Source organism: Salvia hispanica, chromosome 6 (genome assembly GCF_029641045.1).
Source record: "Salvia hispanica isolate PSC_SH4W2 chromosome 6, Shi_PSC_v1, whole genome shotgun sequence".
Classification (NCBI taxonomy): domain Eukaryota; kingdom Viridiplantae; phylum Streptophyta; class Magnoliopsida; order Lamiales; family Lamiaceae; genus Salvia; species Salvia hispanica.
In genome coordinates, this window is record NC_142697.1 from 41,864,813 (window position 1) to 41,885,283 (window position 20,471).

Below are 20,471 nucleotides of genomic sequence, written 5' to 3' on the forward strand. Positions count from 1 at the left end.
TTTGATAGAAATTCATTACCGATATTTTGTGATAAAGCCATTGTACAAGGCTTGGTATGAACAAAGCGAGTTATATTGTATTTCTCCATTCCCCAACTTAGTAAAGATTTCGTAGATATTGAGATTTCCAGACTTAGTACAATTTCCCCAAAAACATATTCAGATCGGGGTGCGAAGAAATGGAAAATACTCCATAATAAGAAAAAAATTGTGAAATAGAGAGGACAGGATAGGCCAAGGAGATTAAGAGAGCTCGGGGAAATTATTAGGAAGAGGCAATGTGTATGTATATGTAAATGTCCGAGATTTTTTTAATGATGATATTCCGACAAATCTGCGGGTTGTGCTGTGCATTCAAAACGCAGTGTTCTATCTATTTTTCTCATTTAGTTTAATTTGTTGTTATTGTACAAATTTGTTATATAGATGACATAGTTGGAAAATTGCACGAGATTTTAAGAGACATAGTTGGAAAATTGCACGTTCTATCTATTTTTCTCATTTAGTTTAATTTGTTGTTATTGTACAAATTTGTTATATATAGTACTTCCTCCGTCCCATAATAGATGACATAGTTGGAAAATTGCACGAGATTCTAAGAGACATAGTTGGAAAATTGCACGAGATTTTAAGAGACATAGTTGAAAAATTGCACGTTCTATCTATTTTTCTCATTTAGTTTAATTTGTTGTTATTGTACAAATTTGTTATATATAGTACTCCCTCCGTCAAAATAGATGACATAGTTGGAAAATTGCACGAGATTTTAGGAAACATAGTTAGAAAATGGCACGGAATTTTAGAAGACATAGTTGGAAAATTGCATGGGATCCCAAGAGACGTCGTGATAAGAAGCATAGACAATCAACTCGAGCTTATTGGAATTATAAGTAGTGATTGTTTGAGCCACGATATATATGAATTAGTAGTATTATTATTGTTATAATGAGCGCCACGATACAAGCCCTCAATTTCCGAGCTAGTTATATAGGTGATTGACTTCGGAATCCACATTTATTTGATGGTAGAAATGCAATTTTGTGGCCTAATCGTGTTTTCCTTATAGCCACTTACTATTTTGATAGAAATAAAATCATCACCGATTGTGATAAAAAAAATCGTCACGGACTTTGGATTATGATCTCTAAGAGACTGAAGAGAAAAAGAAAACCTTTGTTGTGTCATCATGGAAAACAAGAAGAAGAAAGAAAATGACTCTTGGATCATGATCTCTAAGAGACGGAGAGAAAAAGAAAACCTGTGTTGTGTCATTACGGAAAAAAGAAGAAGAAAGAAACTGACTCTTGGATCATGATCTCTAAGAGACTGGAGAGAAAAAGAAAACCTGTGTTGTGTCATCACGAAAGAAAAGAAAAGAAAAAAAAAAAAGAAGAAAAAAAAAGTAAGAAACTGACTCGAGAGACAGAGAAAAATTGTGTCTCTGAAAAAATAAATTCTCCTATTATTCATCATACAGTAGGAACTAAATCAGATGTCAAAGTGATATTATAAACAGGATTTGGCCCAATTGATTTGATAAACATTGAACCGAAGTTTGTGTAGGGCCCATATATTGATGTTTTCTTAGCCCAATATCAAAATAGAGGCCCATTTGTTAAAGGTAAGCCGAAATTTGTAGATTCTGATATCGCTGCAAGTTACTTAATTAAGGAGTACATTTAATATTATTCTTGTTTATATATGGAGCAATATATTACTGCTAATAATTAAAAAGCAAAAATAAGAGAACGATATTATCAAAAGAAAGGATCGGAAGTCTTGACAATAAAAGCAATAGAAAACAAGTTCAACACAAGTTGTATGTTAAACAATCAAGTAATGAAAATTATTCCCGAATATCCAAGCAAGACAATAAAATTAGAAGAAATAGAAAAAATAGTTACAAACTTAGATTCAATTTAAATAACATGTATTCAGAAAATGACCTGAAATGCATAAAATTAGTTCATATTCATACAAATAGCAGTACTACTAGTTATTTTAGCTTTAAAAATGACTAACTTTCCATTCTTTTCTGACAAGTGTCTAAATAGGCGTAGCTCGGTTTGGTTTGCCTAACTTAAAAACAAAGATAAAGATTAGGTTTACCTATAGACAGTCACGATTTAATTTATACATCAAAACGGAAAATGCATTGTCAAATGCTGTTACTTGTCAATTGTGTTAAATTAATTTTTTTCGTTGGGTATTCACCTAAAAGAGGAATTTCAATTTCAAGTGCATTATAGAGTTAATATATAGGACAAAAATTAAGTAAAATCTCTAGTACTAGTAATATTGTTTAGAATGTGAAATGTTTTGCATTGCAATATCTATAAGTACCGCTCACATTAAACTCGTGTATATTAACTATATTTGCTAAGTGTGCTGTTTATATAGTTCATTAATTTATAGGTTCAGTGCGAGTCATGCAAAGAGAATTAATAAATCAAAATTATTTTGAGATATAGAACTAAATCATTTCAGTTATTAAATTGTGAAGATCTATGTGAATTCACCATTTTACCGAATAAATTTGTGGTTGTAGGTTCAAATTAGACGGTTAGCGTTTTTTTTAATTCATCATTTTTTATAACGAATTTAATTCATATCCTATATGGTATATGTAAAAATAGATGGATAAAAGGTTGTCCCTTGATTAACTAATTAAAATTAATTAGTACATTTATCAACGAAATAACGAAGGGGGATTTCACATTAAATGTGTGTGATGCTATATCAGACAGATATCAAGAGAAAAACAAACCAAAACTATGCAAAACCTTGTGGGAATGTGACAAAATTAATTGCGGGGGACAATGATTGAAAATCGAAGACTCGAATGATGTAATATCATTATCAAATATTAATATTAGCCGTATTATTGAGTTTGTGAAATCAAAGGTACCTAGGTCTCTAGCTAGCGTTCATATGATTAGTGGCTATCACCATAAGTAGTAAATTAAATTTTAATTCAAAATATTATTGTGGGGAGAAACCATGAACTTTTCAATTATGGTGATTTTGCACTTTGTTGTCTCATTTTTTTTTGTTTTAGTGAGTTGGATATAAACATAGCAAAAGTTATACCTTTTCAACCTTATTTTTGGAATGTTGAAAGTGAAACTCATTTTATCAATTTTGTAGAGTATATGTTATTCATTATTTCGATTAGGGAAGTAGTACTATATTATTTTGACTTGGTTGTTTATCAGTCTATTCAGTTTAACCTACATAGCCTAATAACTAATTAATGTATTACTATTATAGAAGTCGTGCGGTCGAAATATTTATCCTACAACAAGATGCACAGATTAGTTCAGAATTAACGAAAATATCAACCAACCTACGTACATTAACTAACAACACAAGTCGAATTTGGGGCCTATGTCCTATTAATTGTTGATTTTCCCAATGCATCTACCTTAATTGTGAAGATTATTCACCGTTAATTACAAAACTAACTTATTGGGCCATAAGGACTAAATTTTCTCTCTTGAGTACTCTTGAACTATAGAAATCACCAAGACTACTTTTATCCGGCTTATCAAACAAACTTCCACATCCATTTGTGACGTCAACAAATGACAAATGATCATATTAAGTTAATTGGAGAATGTTTATTTATTTATCCTATTATAATACTTATAAATATTTTCCCTTATACTAAAAAAATCAAAACTAGAATCTATTCCTCAGTCAAAATTGGCATTTATATTTCGAAGATTAAATAATCAACATGATTGCCATGTACGTGTGCCACATACATCTTTCAATAATTCTGTAATTAAATAATCAAACATATTAATTTCTTCCAAGAATGAAGGGTTGAAGAGAGCAAGTAGTACTGTTTTTAGTAAAAACTGCGTTTCAATATAGAGCATAATCAATTCATCAGAACTGCACCTGTTAAATGTTTAGTTGGTGAAGATAATTGTACTGTGCAACCATCAATGGAGGTTAATAATAAGTCAAATTGAGGGTCATCCCCACTTTCATTATTAGCCACACCAGGCCCTCCCCCTACAATCCTAAATAAATAAACAAATCATCCCATTTAATCTCCCAAATAAAAACTATACTACTTCCTTTTTTTCTTCCCTTTTTAAGCTCAAGTTCTTGCCCTATTCCTCTCTCGAATTCGCAGTTTTCCATGTACCACCACCGCGAAAAGGCCGGTGGCGCCTCCCTCATAGATAGGCTGCTCCGCCCCATGTTTTCATTAGGGTTTTCCGGAAACCCTATGGATGATCGACCGGACCAGATCATTCTAGGGTTTCAAAGTAGTGACCCCAACAACCACGAAGAGGAAGAGGAAGAGGAAGATGAAGCATCCTATAAAAACGCTAAGAGAAACGAGGAAAACCCTAATTCGATCTCCAAAAGGAGGGAAAATGGTGGCACTAAATTTTGTGCTAGAGGGCACTGGAAACCCTCAGAGGACGCGAAGCTCAAAGAGCTCGTCTCCGCCTATGGTCCCCAAAATTGGAACCTCATAGCAGAAAGACTTGAAGGAAGATCAGGTTAATCTGTTTCCAACTTTTTATATAATAGTACTATACACGATAACAGAGTTATCTGACCTAAAATGTGTTTTCTTGTCGTATTTTGTAGGAAAGAGCTGCAGATTGAGATGGTATAATCAACTAGACCCTAAGATCAACAAGAAGGCATTCACGGATGAAGAGGAGGATAGACTCATGGAGGCTCACAGAATGTATGGAAACAAATGGGCTCTGATTTCCCGGCTTTTCCCAGGTCGAACGGACAATTCGTTGAAGAACCATTGGCATGTGCTGATGGCGAGGAGGAGCAGAGACAAACCCAAGACTTACATGAAGATGAAATGGGCTTGCTCGAAGACTCCACCTCTCGAAGATCGCACAAGAACGACGACAATGCAAGAGTCTGTAGCTTATAACTACAACTCTCTTGCCACCACCCCGAATTACTATGGTGAACATGGCTTATTCGACTATCAACACTTCAACCATGGTACTTCTTGTCTCAAATTAATCTTTACTTTGTCTGATTTTTCTTTATATTTGGCTATATGTCTGTATTCAATCACTTTCTATTTGTTAGTGTCTAGATTACAAACCCTAGAATTTTTCTAACTTTAGAAACATCAAACATTTTCAATTATATAAAATTTGCAACACATTTATAAATAGGGGTGTGATCAAATTGAACTGAGCTAAATACTACCAAGCTCATGCTTAGTTTGTTAAGCCTTGAGCTTTTTTTAATAGCCAAATACCTCGAAACTCATGAGCTTATTCAAGCCTAATCTGAGTTTTACAAAATTAGATTAGTGTTTAAACTATTTGTATCATTTTTAGGGTAAATAGCACTTTAAAAGTCAAATCATACATACTGTAAAAAAATGGATCTAGAACAAACTCTTATAAGTATTTATTCCAGCCCTAAACTATCAGTTTAATAATAAAAATTGATTTAATTTTGTGCTCGAATACTTAAAAAATCATGTCCTGATTTTCTTTTAAGCATTATGGCTTAAAACAATAGTTGTTTTGTGTTATGTCAATATACTAGTAAATTACACGATGACTGTTGATGAGCTACATCATGAATTTGGGGAGTGAAAAATAGGATAGTTTGAGATTTAGTACACTTAGTATCTTTAGAGCTAACTCACTTCACAAGAATTTGCGCACGAGTTAAAGAGATTAATATTGTAAAGCTCTAACTTGATTTGTTTAGCTAACAAGCTTTACTAAACGAGCTCGAACGAGCTTTTATCGATTCAAGTACCCAGTGAATTAATGAATTGATCATATTTGTGTCAATGTGTGCTTGTTTGCAGCAGGAAGTTCATACTCACCGGGATCAACGTCACAGATATCGTTTGCTGCTCCAGTATCGTCTTCTACTTCGGCTGCAGATCGCTACCAAGATGCTCACTGTTATCAGGAGAGTGTGGAAACGCCTACATTCATAGATTTTCTTGGAGTTGGATCTATATGATATGAGCACTTGCAAGTCTTGAAGACATTTCTAGTTTAATCGGCGCCTCTCTAAATTAATGAAATTGATTATTGCAAATTTTATTATATTTCTTTTGATTTTAGTTTCATTAATAAGTAAATTATATTAGCATGTACAAGTTTGCTACATCTCCCCTCCTGCTAGAATCCCTTAATATGAATATATATATGATCATCAAGTTATTTTTTAATGATATGATATGTCTCATAATTTTTTTAAAAAGGCATGCAATTCACTATGTTGAGACGGCCAAGATGGTGATTTTATCTTCATATTTTGATGTATATGTCCATCCCATAACATGATAACAATGACAACTTTTGAGAAAATAATTAATGTGATTTGCTGAATGAAGGGTGAATTTTAAAAACTAATGAAAATTAGGAATTGATGGTTGATATGGAATCATTGAGGCATTTTTATTATATATAATAAATTTAATTTAGTGTTAGTTATAAATTTTACTCACTACTAGAGTGTTTTATTGGTAGTATATATATAGGAACACATCCAATTATGAAAATATTTAATCACATGATTAGAAATTAGAATGAACCTTAATTCAATTAGAATCATCATCCACAGGAGGTTCATTACTAATTAGGAGGATAAAAATTGACCTCGAAAATAAGCTAGAAGAAAAGGAGATCCTCACTTAATTTATTGCTCATTTATGTATTGACTGAATTATTTTGTCGATCCATTCCTTCAATACAGTGGTTCAATTTAATTGGGAATTCTTTCTTTGACCACAAAATAAGTACTCCATAAAATGTACACTTTTGGGAGGCTTACTCAACTGGTAATTAAGAAACTTCATTCATTCATCACCAATAATGATCATCAAAATATAATTCCAAAGTTATTTCCTATGAGTACATAGTAATTATTGTAGTAGTATATTCAACCACAAGAATAATTACGTTGATCAAGGAACGTGGAGTCAGCAGTTTGTACGTTTGTAGACCGACCTGTATTAATTACTCTTATTATTAAAATTACCAAAAATAATTGCACACGTAATTAAAATAAAGAATATTGCTGGAATACATTCGTATTTAAATAAGTATTTCATCTCAATATTATCTAGGCAAAACACATTATTAGGTCCTTATACTTTAATCAAAATATTTATTAGGTCCTCATACAATTTTTTCGTTTTAATAGGTCCTTATACCTTTCTCATAAATTTCATCACATCCTCGTACATTTTTTTCGTTTTAATAGGTCCTTATACTTTGATTATAAATTTTATTAGGTCCTTATAAAAATTTTTATTTTAAGATATTTTTTTACTTTTATTTTAGATAATAATTTATATTTAATTAATTAAATTTAATTAACCTTTTAATTTTATTATTTAACTTATCTTATGATTATAAATATTCAGGGAAACGTATCTTTCAATATAAATATAAATAATCAATTGAAAATTCGGATAGTTATTCTAAAAAAATCTTTGATTTTAATCTTCAATCATCACGGTTAATCTTTTTATTATTGTCTACAACTTATTGAGATTATTGGATAACAAGATGATATTATCTTTATAGACTATGCTAAGTTAAATAATGGAATATTAAAAAGTTCATTAAGTTTAATTAAATTTAGATTATTATCCAAGATAAATGTAAAAAGTCTCTAAAATAAAAGATTGTACAAGGACCTAATGAAAGTTATGATAAAAGTATGAGGACCTACTAAAACGAAAAATCGTACGAGGACCTGATAAAAATATTGTGAAAAGTATAGGGACCTATTAAAACGAAAAAATTGTACAAGGACCTAATTAACATTTTAACTAAAGTATAAGGACCTAAGAATGTGTTTTGCCTATTATCTACTGTGACATTTTTACATGTCCTCGTAGATGTTTATATATATAGTGATTCTAACATGAGAGACAACAGTTTATGTACTGTCTCTGTATGTGTCGAACCCTCAAAATTTTCAAATTAATTTTGAATTAGAAATTTTATGGGCCATTGTGGGCTGTGGTATTTATGGATGTCGGCCCAATTCGTTGGGCCAGTTAAATTACAAAGTTTAGTAAGTACTTATTCTGCAAATAAATTGTTTTCCACAACGGAATCAGACATTTGAAAAAGACCATCTTAAAAATAAAAGTAAGCAACATGGAATTAACATTAATGTAGAAATCTTTTTTCCGATTGGAAAATTTTGACTCAAACACTTTTCTTGTTTCATTAATTTTGACGGAACACCAAATACACATTCTCTCTCTTTTACTTGAGAAATAAAAATACTCCATAATGTGTGAATCTTAAACCACTTTAATGAAAAATATAATTTAATTCGTAAAACACTTCTCCTCTGTCCAGATTGTGAGAGAATCATTATTATTTATTAATCACTCAATAAAAAAAATAAAACTCTCTACTTGTATAAATAATCAAAACATCAAGTTTGCCCATAAAGCAAGTAAGACATATAACTTTTTCATATTGCAATTTATATACTTGTACCAAAACTGAGACAATTTAATTAAAAAAATCAGTAGATTAAATAAAGCATTAATTCCTCCAACTTCTAAACAATTTCTCTTGCAGCCAAAAACTAAAAATAAAAAATAAAAAATCTAAGCAAAGTTATTTTCCATGAACTTGACAAACTGATCAAAACCAATCCTCCCCTCTCCAGCTTCATCAACAGCCCCAATCATCCTCCTACAATTCTCAATCTCCACCCCTTCCTTGAATCCCAAGCCACACAGAACCCTCTGCAGCTCCATCTCGTCGATAAACCCATCCCCGTTCTGATCAAACACATCGAATGCTTCCCTCACTTCCCCCAAACTCGGCTCCTTCTTCTCAAACATCTCGAATATCTCGTCCCCGCCCATCTTCGCGGGGAGCTTCCCTTGCCCGGAGATGCCTAGCCTCGCCATGACCGTCTCCAGCTGCTCTCCTTCGCAAACGCTCTCATCATCGGATTTGATCTCGGCCACTTTTATGTTCGTGTTTGAGTCATCATCGGCGGCGGCGGCGTGGGATTCGGCGGTGAAGAAGAGGGAGATTCTTTTCCTGTGGAGGAGGATTTGCACGATAAAGAATTTGATTAATCCGATGATGAGGAGAGAGAATCGGATGGTGCTCATGTTTGTGGATAGTTCGTGAAGTGGGAACTCGTTGAGATTAGCCACAGACATTGTTTTAAGGTGGGATGAATGTTTAAGGATTGATCACATGTGAATGGAGATGAAATCCTAAGATGTTGGAGATGATGGCTTTCATGTCTGAGATAGCCACATATATATATACATTTGTATAATTGTTGTGTGTGAGATGGGGGGATTTGGAGAGTGTGAGGAAGCTGCTTGTGTGGTGCAGGTAGCGATTGACGTAGAAATTTATCAGAAATGGTCAGGAAATGGAAAAGGAAATTAATTGTGTAGGAAATTTCTTAATTGAGTGGGAAATCTTGGGGATATTATAGTTTAAGTGGACAAGTGTGGAATTAGAGGTGGTCTTGGTTGACTTTATATGGAAATTTTTATGTGATGAAACTTCTTGGAAATTCATGACTTGGAGTCGTGTTTGGTGATCCTAACTTTTATCTTTATTTTACTTTTACCCATATTTACCTACAATATAGTTGAAAATTATTTGGTTTAGAAAATCAGATGAACTTTCGACTTTTTCTATTTTTTCTTTATGAATTTTATTGTTGGATCCAAATACACAAACTTGATATTTCTTTAGATTTTTGTCTCGAAGAGCAATTCCGACTGAATTACAACCGATTTGGCTTTAAAATAAGTAATTAACATATTATTATTATTCTCTGTCCTATGACAATAGACAACTTTTGCCATTTTTGGATATCCCAAAAATATAAACCACTTTTATTTTATGAAAACTTTTTTCTATGCTAATTTTTTAAACAGTACTCCAATTGTTTTTTCTTTCGTTTATAAGCTTTACCAATTTCAAATAAAGACTAGTATAGTTTTAAAAGTGGTTTAATGTTATGGAACAGAAAGAATATTATTCACATGGTTCTAGTACGTTAGAATTACGATATGATAAAGATGAAACTGTGTGTATTTGGATCATAAGAAAACACTAAATTAACTTGCGTATTTGGATTGAAATTTGATCAATATTACTTGTGAGGGAAAAAAAATCATAATACTCTGTGCTCCGTTTAATATCAGCTTGGTGACTTTTTCGAAAAATAAAATAAAGTATAAACATGTAGTACATGCGAATTTGTAAAAAGATTAGGAGGAAACGTACATTTTTTAAAATCTCCTTCGTCTTTTATACTCAGGTTCTTCCTTTGAGCGTTCTCAAATCCACGATGATCAGAAGAGAGATTTGAATGTAAATTCTACTATCAATTGTGCTATATTTATATCGTATCCAATTTCCCTATCTCATATAGGATTCTAACTCTTTATTTTTGAACTTAGATAATAATTTTACTTAAATATAAAAGGTTACTTCTATTCGCTAATATTAAAGAAACCAAAACATAGATTAAATATAATTGACCAAGTTTATATTTAAAATTAAAAGATATAGACAATCAATTATGATGAAATTAACTAACATATACTAATATTTTTTTTTTGGTTTTTTTCGCTGGGAACTAACTTCTATTGAAACAATAATTGCGTATATCCAAAATTCCATAAGATATATTTCGCGATTAATTATCAATTTCCATATCCATATCTTGTGGGATCTTCCTTCGGTATGAAGTCTTTGGATGAATTTAATTAATACCATTGTTTTCTTTTATCTGAAGGAACATTAATAAAAGTAAAGTAAAGAGATATCTATTTATTCACCCTCTTTTGAAAAAAAAAAATAAGTAAAGATCTAGATATTTATGTAATTAAAAGAATGTAATAAGGGTACTATATAAAAATTTACATATATCTGAGGCCGCGTTAAGCATAAAGAGAAAAGTGAGAGAAGATTAAAATTATTTTAACTTTTACATTTAATAAAACAGAGTCATTTTTTTATTGAAACAATATTGTTTTGATTAAAACGATCATATTTTGTTTGTCATAACATTTTCTTTTGTCATATTTTTTTCTCGTTTGATTTTATAGGATAACGAAGAAAAATCAAAATTTCATAATTTGTTATTCTAATTTTACTAAAAAATATGCTAAACTATCAAAATTTCGTAATTATGGCGACAATTTTTTCTAACAATTGTCCATGTAATTTTTTAATGTTCTTGTATCCAATATTTATACAATTATAGTACTAAAACTATATTGTTACATTTAGAATATTTCTGTGATGCATATATATGCATATAGTTTTACATGATCTCAAAAATGATGGTGGTCCGATTAAGTTACAAAATTGTTAGTTAAGTGGTCCGATTAAGTTTTTACCTTGACACTTTTATATTTTGGAAATTATAAAGTATTACCTATTAAATTGGAAGAATTATCATGCCTCATTCATAGCTCCAAATTTCTGCCGTATTGAATCTTTCACTTCATAATCATCATTGACTTATAAATAAATTTTTTAAAACTAGTACTCGGAGTATATACTAACAAAAATAATCAATTGCATTGAGTCGTATTCAAAAAGGCAGTCTTAGCCGTCGTTATCGTAAAGAAAAGAAATTGGGAATTTAAAATTCTTGTCGTGGGTAATTGCGTTGTTTGTCATTTTTGCGTGTTTAATAGTAAATTGAATGCTACTAAAATACATTTTGTTGGATGTCAATATTCTTGACGAGGAAGATAGTGACAGAGGAGAATGCATAGGTTAATACGACTCAATCGCTTCATTAGTCAATTACTAGTATTTTTCAACCAGATTGAAAAATACTAAAATAGTGTGAAATTGAAGCAACTTTACGGCCCAAATAATTTATTAATTTCCCATGCCAAATGTTTATAATTTAGTTTAGTGTTACCCCCAATCAACCTATTTTTCGACTATTAAATTCTTTTCTCTTTTAACTACCATATGTAGAATTATAACCTACGTATAACTCATAAATAGGGTAGTCACTCCATGCATTTCACGTGCCAACAATACACACTCTTTCTCTCTCTGCTTTGTTCTTCTATCACTAGAGACGAAGCCGTTTCATCATTGGAAACGACATGTCAAATCCGAGGACACTACCAGAGTGTATCTCATCTTGCGAAAATGAAGACTCCTCGACTCAACTTATTTCTTACAGTTTTGTAGTTTCGACTATTTCAGTTGTAATTTTCCTTCCAATTTCATTTGTGTTGTACTACATTGACTAGAGTTTATACACTGTTTCTAACATAGATTTCGTTACATTTTAGGAGTTTCGTTATACATGCAAATTCTTAATAATTTATATTTACTAATATACATTTAAACACATATGACTGTTCGGAATAAAAGATCAAAACATTTTCAACTACATACGAGCTTGTTTTAGCTTGTAGTAGATCTGAAGTCATAAATTCTTTTTTCCTTTTTTTTGATAGTGCAAACACACTTTTTAAATGTACGAGTGATTTAAACAATTTATCTAAATTTTTTTTCCATCATGTTTATGCTCATTGATTTATGATTATCATTATTTACTGCTATGATTGAAAAACATTGATCGGAATTATTAATAAATAAAATTCTAAAACCAATTAATGAATAGAGTAAAATATTTTCCATTAAATCCAAAAAATATGCAAATGAGATTGAAAATTTCTCTTGTGGGCATAATAATAACCTAAAAGTCAAAACCATGTCTGAAAGAGAAAAAGGCTGTGATCAAATAACAAAAAAAGGAAAATCTCATAAATATTCCCCACTTATTTTTACGGCATGTGGAGTTTGTTACACAAGCTCACTATCTTAGCAAGTGACATTATCATAAATTTAATGTACAAGGAGGATACCATATCCTAAATCTTGTCAAGAATCATGGAAATGCACCATTTCCCCCACACTCAGTCCATGGCTACAACTACTTCTCAACTTGGCAATGGAGATCATCAAGAAAAACTGCGCGATACCTCGGCTTAGGAGTTCTCATGGAAGTTCAACGAGCGGGAGAGTGCTGCCGGATTCGCTTGTAACACCGTCGAGGCCTCTGAACCGAGGCTCTTTTCATCACCTTTAGATTGTGGTTGGAAGACCTTGAAAAGGCCGCTGCCACCACCGCTGGCCCCCACAGCTCCGGCTCTCTCGTTCTTTATCCCCAACGTTGCCCATATCGAGCTCTTAGCAGCCTCTCCCGGATCGTCAATCCTCAATGTTTTTGGAAACCATAGATTTCTCTCAAGATTGCTCTCCTTTGGTTCCCCTTCCTCTGCATTTGCAGGTTTTGGCGCGGTTTCTTCTCTCAAATGCTTCCCCAAAGTCGGGGAGTTTGGGCTAGGAGGCGTCTGGAGAGCAGTTGGCGGTTGTTGCATAACATACGGGACGTTCCAAGCACCAGGCACTGCACAAGCCCAATAAGGTGGTGGTGCTGCAGCATAGAACGGCACAGGAAAGCTCGGTGGAGATACAGCAGAGTTCCACTGCACGGGATTCCACGGGTAGGGCCAGGGGCCTCCCGGATAGCATGGCACCTGATGAGGCAAGGGATGGCCGTTTGGCATCATCTTGGGCTTCTTACCTACTTCGTCCTTCGAACTTGAAGCCGTGGTGGAAGAATCATCCCCGCTCTCCTTACTCCGAACAGACATCTCCATCTCTTCGGGTCTGTGGAATCCGTTTCTTGAGTTTGTTTTATCAACAATGTTCAAAACCGACGCCATGGATTCACATAGGGGTGAATCTGAGTCGAAGGTGAGAAGAGTGCCGTTGGGGTTGACAGCAGCGTGGTGAGCACTCTGAAGGGCCTCCGGGACAGTGATATGGCCGTACTGGGGAACAGAGTTCTTGTTCTTACGTCGACCAGCACCTACAGGCACGTTCCTCATGGTCCCTCCGGCTGTCCAGTATCTCTGGCAGTTCTTGCAGAAATGCCTAGGTTGGTTCACGTTGTAATTGTTGAAGTAACAAAACTTTGTATCCATGCTATTGCAGCGAGGACACGGGATTATCTTGTCAGGCTTCTTGAGGGTTTTCTCCTGTGAGTTACTTGTCTCGTTTTGGTCATCATCGCCCGTCACCATCTTCTCTGATCCAGCTTCAGCCTCAGAGGGTGGATTTGGATCCTCAGCTATGGCTCGATACTCACTGGAATCTATCAATTCCTCAGAGTCTTTAGCATGATCTTGTTTAGGACTTGACATACTCTGCATATACATCATTCAGAAATCAGAAATCCAAAGTCCAAAGCTACAATAGTTTTCAACACTGAACATATAACATCATGAAGTCACTCAATCATACGCCTTATCGACTTATCACATATACAACATCGACTCTCATAGCACAGTTTTGTATACCAATTTCACTCAAGAAGAACTATAACAGCCAGCAATATCACATCTGATAAACAATCAGATGCTTCTTTCACCTTTTCTATTTCAGTTTATTAACCAGATTAAGTAAAATTGTTCCTTTAACTTCCATTCTTATGCATCAGCACAATCTATCACAACATCAAAATTCTTCTATAACCAAGAGTCTCTCCAAATCTGAATTTCAGCTAGTTAATCGTATCTTCAATTCTTGTTTTTTATTTCAATGAACAGAAAACTCTCCTTAATCCATTGTTATTTACTGTTGAAAATTAACATATTCCTAAAGTGAAATTCAGACGATTAAGTTTGCTGAGAATCCAGATAATTTCCTTCAAAAGAAACGCATAACACACAGTAAAAGGTTGGTAACCGTAGAAGGAAGACACACACACAACACAAAGTAACAGACAATTTGCATGTGAAAGAGTAAAGGATCAATAAAACACAATTTCAAATTCAACTGAAACATTTTATCAATGAATTTTGAGCCTAAGAGTTTATCACAAAATTTCGTAACACAATCAAAGCAAGGATCGCAAAACACCCAATCGAATTTGAATTTCAAACCATACCTCGCTAAATTCCTGGTCCTCCGCATCTCCATTCAAGCCGCCATCTTGGAGCATAGAATCAGAGGAGCACGGCGGTTCCTGATTGGAGCGATCAGCGTCGCAACTCCTAGCTGAGACAGGTGCACCATTCTCCGCCGCCGGCAGCTCAATAGTCTTACCAAAAAGTCTCACCTCGGACACCGTATTATCCTTCTCTGTCATCGAAACTATCAAAACAGATGAATATAGAAATACAAAAAGGAAATACCAGATCTGACTGACACCCACTCAGCGTGCGACTGCGCGTATTTTGGGGTTTTGAGAGGTTTTCTTTTTTCAGTTTGTGATTGTGTGTGTATGTGATTAAGGAAGCGTCTGTTTACAGTTTGACGTGTGAGCCCAGAAGGTGTTTGATGAATTGCCACGTCGGAAAAGGGAGTGTTTTCTGAGCCACAAATTGTGTGTGGCCTTTACATTTTCTGTGGTTCTCTTTTTCCTCTCTTTCCCTTTTCTTTTGATTCTTCTTTTTTTTTTCTGACTCATCACTTTGCCTTTTTTGCACCTTTTTTCCTTTTTTTTATTTTTCTAACTCTCTCCTTTGTTTTATTCTTCCTTTTTCTCTAATTAAATAATTAGATCATGTTTTGCTTTCCTATCATTATCCGAATCACCTAATTTTTTTCCTACACCATCTCCTGTTCCACTCCTCACAATGATCAAATCAATTTAAATAATAATAAATTGTCAAAGAGGAAGTTCATCAAGTTCGTCAACAAGAATTTCGGTTACAGCTTAAAAAGTAACCAGAAAAACTTAACATGAGACAATTAAAAATAAATCTAAATTTCAGTTTCTTTTACTAGACTTTTTGAATATGAGAGGATAGGACGGAAATTTGATCTGATCAAATTTCGTAATTTTTTTGACAATTTAACCTAAGCAAGTATACACAAAATCTCCACCGTTCATAGTCACTTTTTTCTAATTTTCTTTAGTCCTTTTAATTGCATAGATATGCCATCTTTTAATATGGTTTGGATGTGCTTTAAAGTTCCTTTGGAAAAGGTTTTCAACTTTTTCAGTTTGCTAATTTGGTTTTTCCATTTTATTAAGCATTCACACTTGTGGATGACAATAATTTTGCTAATATTGTTTTTTCATTTTATAAATATTCACTCTTGTGGATGACAAGAGAGCATGCAAAAGTTGTTGGAAAGTAAAGGTGGCACTTTAAATTTGAAGCCATCTTTGAAGATTTTGGCTACCCCATCCATATTTGAGCAATATGAAATCTTTTCAAATTAGGGTAGAGCTAAAAAATGATCCTCCCTTCTTCCCATAAATTTAAATGATTTTTTCATTTTAAGTTGTTCCATAAAATTAGTTATTCCCTCTGCCTCTTGAAACTAATTTTCTTTTTTATCTGTCCATAATCAATTGACATTCCTACTTTTAATATTTTTGGTAATAGATTTTGCATTTCACTATCTCATTTCACTCAAATTTTATTATAAAAATAAGACCAATGTTCCATTAACTTTTTTCATCCACTTTTTCACTACATTTCTTTCTTAAAATTCGTATCAGTCAAATGATGCCAATTAGTTGGGGATGGAGGGAGTAACTTCTATTTTGATTTATTTTCTCTTTTTAATAAGGCGAGTCTCATTTTTCATGAACAATACTTTTTATCAGATTTCTTCTGATCTCTCTTACTTAATCAATTATATTTTCTTCCCAAAAGTGTTTAATTTTATGGGACAGAAGGAATATTTATGTTTATTAATGTGGTATTTGAAAAAAAATAGTAGTTTATTTGATGATTATTTAGCTTGATTTACATGTATTTTGTGACTCGACCTATGAGTTATGATGGAACGATCATAAAAATGGTTCTTTTTTTTGGACCACTAGAATAATGGATTGCATTCTTTCGAGTTATAATCACTATATGCTTTCTTCCTTTTTTTTTCCTTTACACCCTCTTTTTAGGTTCTTTTTCGTTAAATTGTTGTTTTGCTTTCACTTGGAACCGCATATAATTTGATGTGGCCTTTTCTTTGTAATCAACCAATAAACCCATATAGGTGTTTATCCATTTGATGTGGCAACGTACTCAATTTTATAAACAATTACTTTTTGAGCATCAATATGCCAAATTCATTAATCAAATCATCATAATATCTTTGGTCTATATTCTTCTTTTATTTAGTATATTTAAGAATCTTAGAAAGATATCCTTTTTAAAGTATATAAAAAGTGAGTTTTAGAGAGGATTTTTTCTTTTACTAGAAAAAGAATAGCAAATATAGTTTGTTCTTTTTGGTGTTTTTGGGGATGTAACGAGACCATAAATTTAGACGGAGTAGACTAGCTCACGATACTTACGGAAAATTTCAATACATAATTTGGGGCAATAGTTGTTATACTCATTCCCATCGTCCATGATTTGGAGTCTTGGTGTGGCATTTCGGTCCGTCCGTGACTAAGATTCTTAATTACTTTTATTTTAATTTTGTGTTAAATATAAGTTGATCATTAGTTTATTAATAAAAGGAGTATTATCTAAGGTAACATCATTACATGACTAGGAAAAAAGTATCGTTTGTAATTAATTAAGAGGTGATTATGTGATGGTTATAATAATAAGGTTGAAATAGAGTAAACTGTAAGGTCATATTATAAAATTAAAATAATTAGTGGCATAATCTTTTCAGGATATCAGTAATTTCTATATGCTGATCATGTGACAATTCCGATCAACGTAATAACTGAACATGAATCCAATTTTAAATTAATCTTAACTTTAAATACACTCATTGCAACTAAGAAACAAAACATAGGTAGTTATTTAATCTAAATAATTAAATTAAGTTTTTTCCTCAAGCTATCAGTTCTTCAAAAGCCCACCACCAGATAGACTAAAATGAATTTCTTGAGCTTATGTCAAATATTGTTTGTTTTACATTCCAAAATTCAAATCTGTTGAATAGTATTTGTTAATTAGGTAATTGGTCGTTGTAATACCATCTTTGTTTATGACTGATGATGTAATTGGGAGGGAGAATTTATGAATCATGGATTCAAGAAAGAGTAGTTGCGGTCGTCAAACGTCAACTATTAGTACTACTCTTTCTCCTATTTTTGATGTGTTGTTGTGTCGTGTGTGTGTAATTTTGCTAATGGGTTAATTACGTTTTTGTTGTGTGGCCGTGTGAGTTGGATAAATCTAAATTATTTTTTTATGATTAACTTTGATTACTGAATTTGTTAGAATTGATGACTTTTGAAAGTTTCTTGTGTGGTTCTAAAACAGTATTTTGAAACATTTTTTTCTGGTCTCAAACTTATTCATTTAAGGTGGTAAATGAATCACGAATTCAAGATAAAGAAAATGGTCGGGTAGAAAAAGTGATACTCCATTAAAATAAATGAAATGTTTATTAGGCTAAATTATTTACCAATAAGATAAAATGCCATTTGTACCCTTATCATTTTTATAATGCTGAATTGATTGATAATTAATCAAGCTAAACTGAGTATTAGTTAACTAATGATAAATGAAATCAAATTAGTTAATTAATCAATTAATTATTAAATAAGGTAAATTAATTGGTATGCTTTTCTGCAAATCAATTAGTCACTGATTTAAGCAAATTTTGCTTATTAATGAATATATTAACTAATTAGTACTTGTAATTAATTGATGATTAAATAAGTCAAATGATGGCCAGTTGTCGAACACAGATTCACCAACCAAAAACTGCATCAACCCAGAAATGGAGAAAATCTGTGGAATCGAGCCCATAAACACTGAAATCATAATTGAAATCAACAAATTTGAAATCGAAAGGCCCATTAAATGTCAGCCCAAGAAAGGAATATATATTTTATTCATATATTTTTTATTTTGATAATTTGTTTATTCATTTTTATGCCTTTGGTCTAATATTTCCGCACCGTGTCCGACTCTGCATTCAATTCACAAATACGAAAATTTCATCATTCAATCACCAGATTCTAGAACGCCGTAGCTTAAGCAATTATATAATTAATCAATCAAACAGTTCGCGTGCATCATGACTCCCCACTAAATAAGTCTTCCCAGCTCTCTTCTGTTTCACATCAAAATCCCCCAATCATCCTCGTTTCCCCATTCCCCTTCTCGATTGCGTTGGCGCGTGAAGAAATCGGTCCCCCAATTCGTGATTTTGAGAAGAGGTGTGGTATTCGATTCCAATTTCCTTGGGGGCGTCGGTAAAGTTTCGATCTTGACATCCGCCCCTCAATTCCGATTTCCCCCAATCCAAATGGTCTGTTTCGATACCTCGATTTCGGTTGAACATCACATAGGTATGGCTAAATCTGTTAATTCAGCCGACCCTTGTTCGAAATCCAAGCAAATCAACCACCACTCGCACAAGAGTAGGAGAAATCCAATCTCCTTCAATCAGCTAAACATCCCCGCCTGCGATCAATCTCGCTACGCCGTGATCGATGTCGCGATCCTGATCGCTGTAATCGCCTCCTGCGGCTTCCTAATTTACCCCTATGCTCGAATCCTGGCCCACAAAACCATGGAACTCGGTGAGGAGGTGGTCGACGTGGTGAGCGAGGAGATCGTCCGTGCGCCCATGGTGTTCGGCTGCTTAGGGCTCAGCATTCTGTTCGCGGCGATGGCTCTCGTCGCCATCGCCATCTGCACGGACAATAGGTGTGGGAAGCCGGGGTGTCGAGGCCTGACCAAGGCTGCTGAATTCGACATTCAATTGGAGGCAGAGGAGAGTTTGAAGAAGTGTGGTTGTTTATCAGAGGCTTCGTTGAAGAAGGGTCTCTTCGAATTGCCTCGTGATCACCATAAGGAGCTGGAGGCCGAGCTCAAGAAGATGGCGCCACCTAATGGGAGGGCGGTGCTGGTGTTCCGAGCTAGGTGTGGATGCTCTGTAGGGAGAATGGAGGTTCTTGGGCCGAGGAGGTTGTCTCGGAAGCTAAAGAAGTAGGCTTGAATCTTGATATTGTTTACTTATTGCTCATCTACTTTGATATTATAGCTTATCTTTATACGGTGGAAGTTACTTGAATGATGTTGATGATGATGATGAGCATATCTATTTCCTGGTTGACTTCATCTAAACATTGTAGATTTGAATAAGCTCATTCGGCTCATTTGAATAAGAACATTGGTTAATTGAGGAATATATACTGGAACTTATCATTATGCCCTTTGAGTGTTGGGAATGTGCCATGTATTATTTTGTTGCTACTAATTGGATGCCATTTGAATTCGAAAGATGATTTTGTCTTGCTTTGCTTTCGGCTATTCAAGTCATCATAGTTAACTTCTTAGTGAGGTTTGAATCATACACCCCTTCATATGGAGATCTCGATTTAGATTTTGGTAATTGAAGCTTCATGATCTTGTAAGCATTGTATGTCTGATACTGGCTTTCTTGAAATCGTATTTACGTAGCTGATAACATTATGCAATGACCCTCGAAGTCCATAGCAGTTTT

General features: G+C 33.4%; 4 protein-coding genes across 6 annotated transcripts; 2 read left to right on the forward strand and 2 right to left on the reverse strand.

Moving 5' to 3' along the window:
* The first annotated feature begins 4,096 nt into the window (after positions 1–4,096).
* Positions 4,097–6,204, forward strand: MYB110 (myb domain protein 110). 2 transcript variants are annotated; one of them, XM_048108298.2, is made up of 3 exons: positions 4,097–4,523; positions 4,615–4,995; positions 5,828–6,204. In XM_048108298.2, exons 1-3 carry the CDS (start codon positions 4,154–4,156, stop codon positions 5,986–5,988), a joined length of 912 nt encoding a protein of 303 aa, XP_047964255.1. In that variant the 5' UTR covers positions 4,097–4,153; the 3' UTR covers positions 5,989–6,204. The 2 variants fall into 2 exon arrangements, with proteins under 2 accessions (XP_047964255.1, XP_047964257.1); XM_048108300.2 differs by having other exon boundaries at positions 5,831–6,204.
* Positions 6,205–8,509: 2,305 nt separating this feature from the next.
* LOC125204790 (Calcium-binding EF-hand family protein) lies at positions 8,510–9,355 on the reverse strand. The gene has a single exon (XM_048103524.2). It carries the CDS (start codon positions 9,176–9,178, stop codon positions 8,609–8,611), a length of 570 nt encoding a protein of 189 aa, XP_047959481.1. The 5' UTR covers positions 9,179–9,355; the 3' UTR covers positions 8,510–8,608.
* A 3,411-nt stretch (positions 9,356–12,766) lies between these two features.
* Positions 12,767–15,413, reverse strand: LOC125207423 (cyclic dof factor 1-like). Of its 2 annotated transcripts, XM_089061997.1 has the most exons (3): positions 15,247–15,412; positions 14,980–15,173; positions 12,767–14,236 (listed from the first exon to the last, which is right to left on the reverse strand). In XM_089061997.1, exons 2-3 carry the CDS (start codon positions 15,031–15,033, stop codon positions 13,013–13,015), a joined length of 1,278 nt encoding a protein of 425 aa, XP_088918123.1. In that variant the 5' UTR covers positions 15,034–15,173; positions 15,247–15,412; the 3' UTR covers positions 12,767–13,012. The 2 variants fall into 2 exon arrangements, with proteins under 2 accessions (XP_088918123.1, XP_047962713.1); XM_048106756.2 differs by having other exon boundaries at positions 14,980–15,413.
* A 3,497-nt stretch (positions 15,414–18,910) lies between these two features.
* Positions 18,911–20,176, forward strand: LOC125203795 (uncharacterized). The gene has a single exon (XM_048102245.2). It carries the CDS (start codon positions 19,269–19,271, stop codon positions 19,956–19,958), a length of 690 nt encoding a protein of 229 aa, XP_047958202.1. The 5' UTR covers positions 18,911–19,268; the 3' UTR covers positions 19,959–20,176.
* Positions 20,177–20,471: the final 295 nt, after the last annotated feature.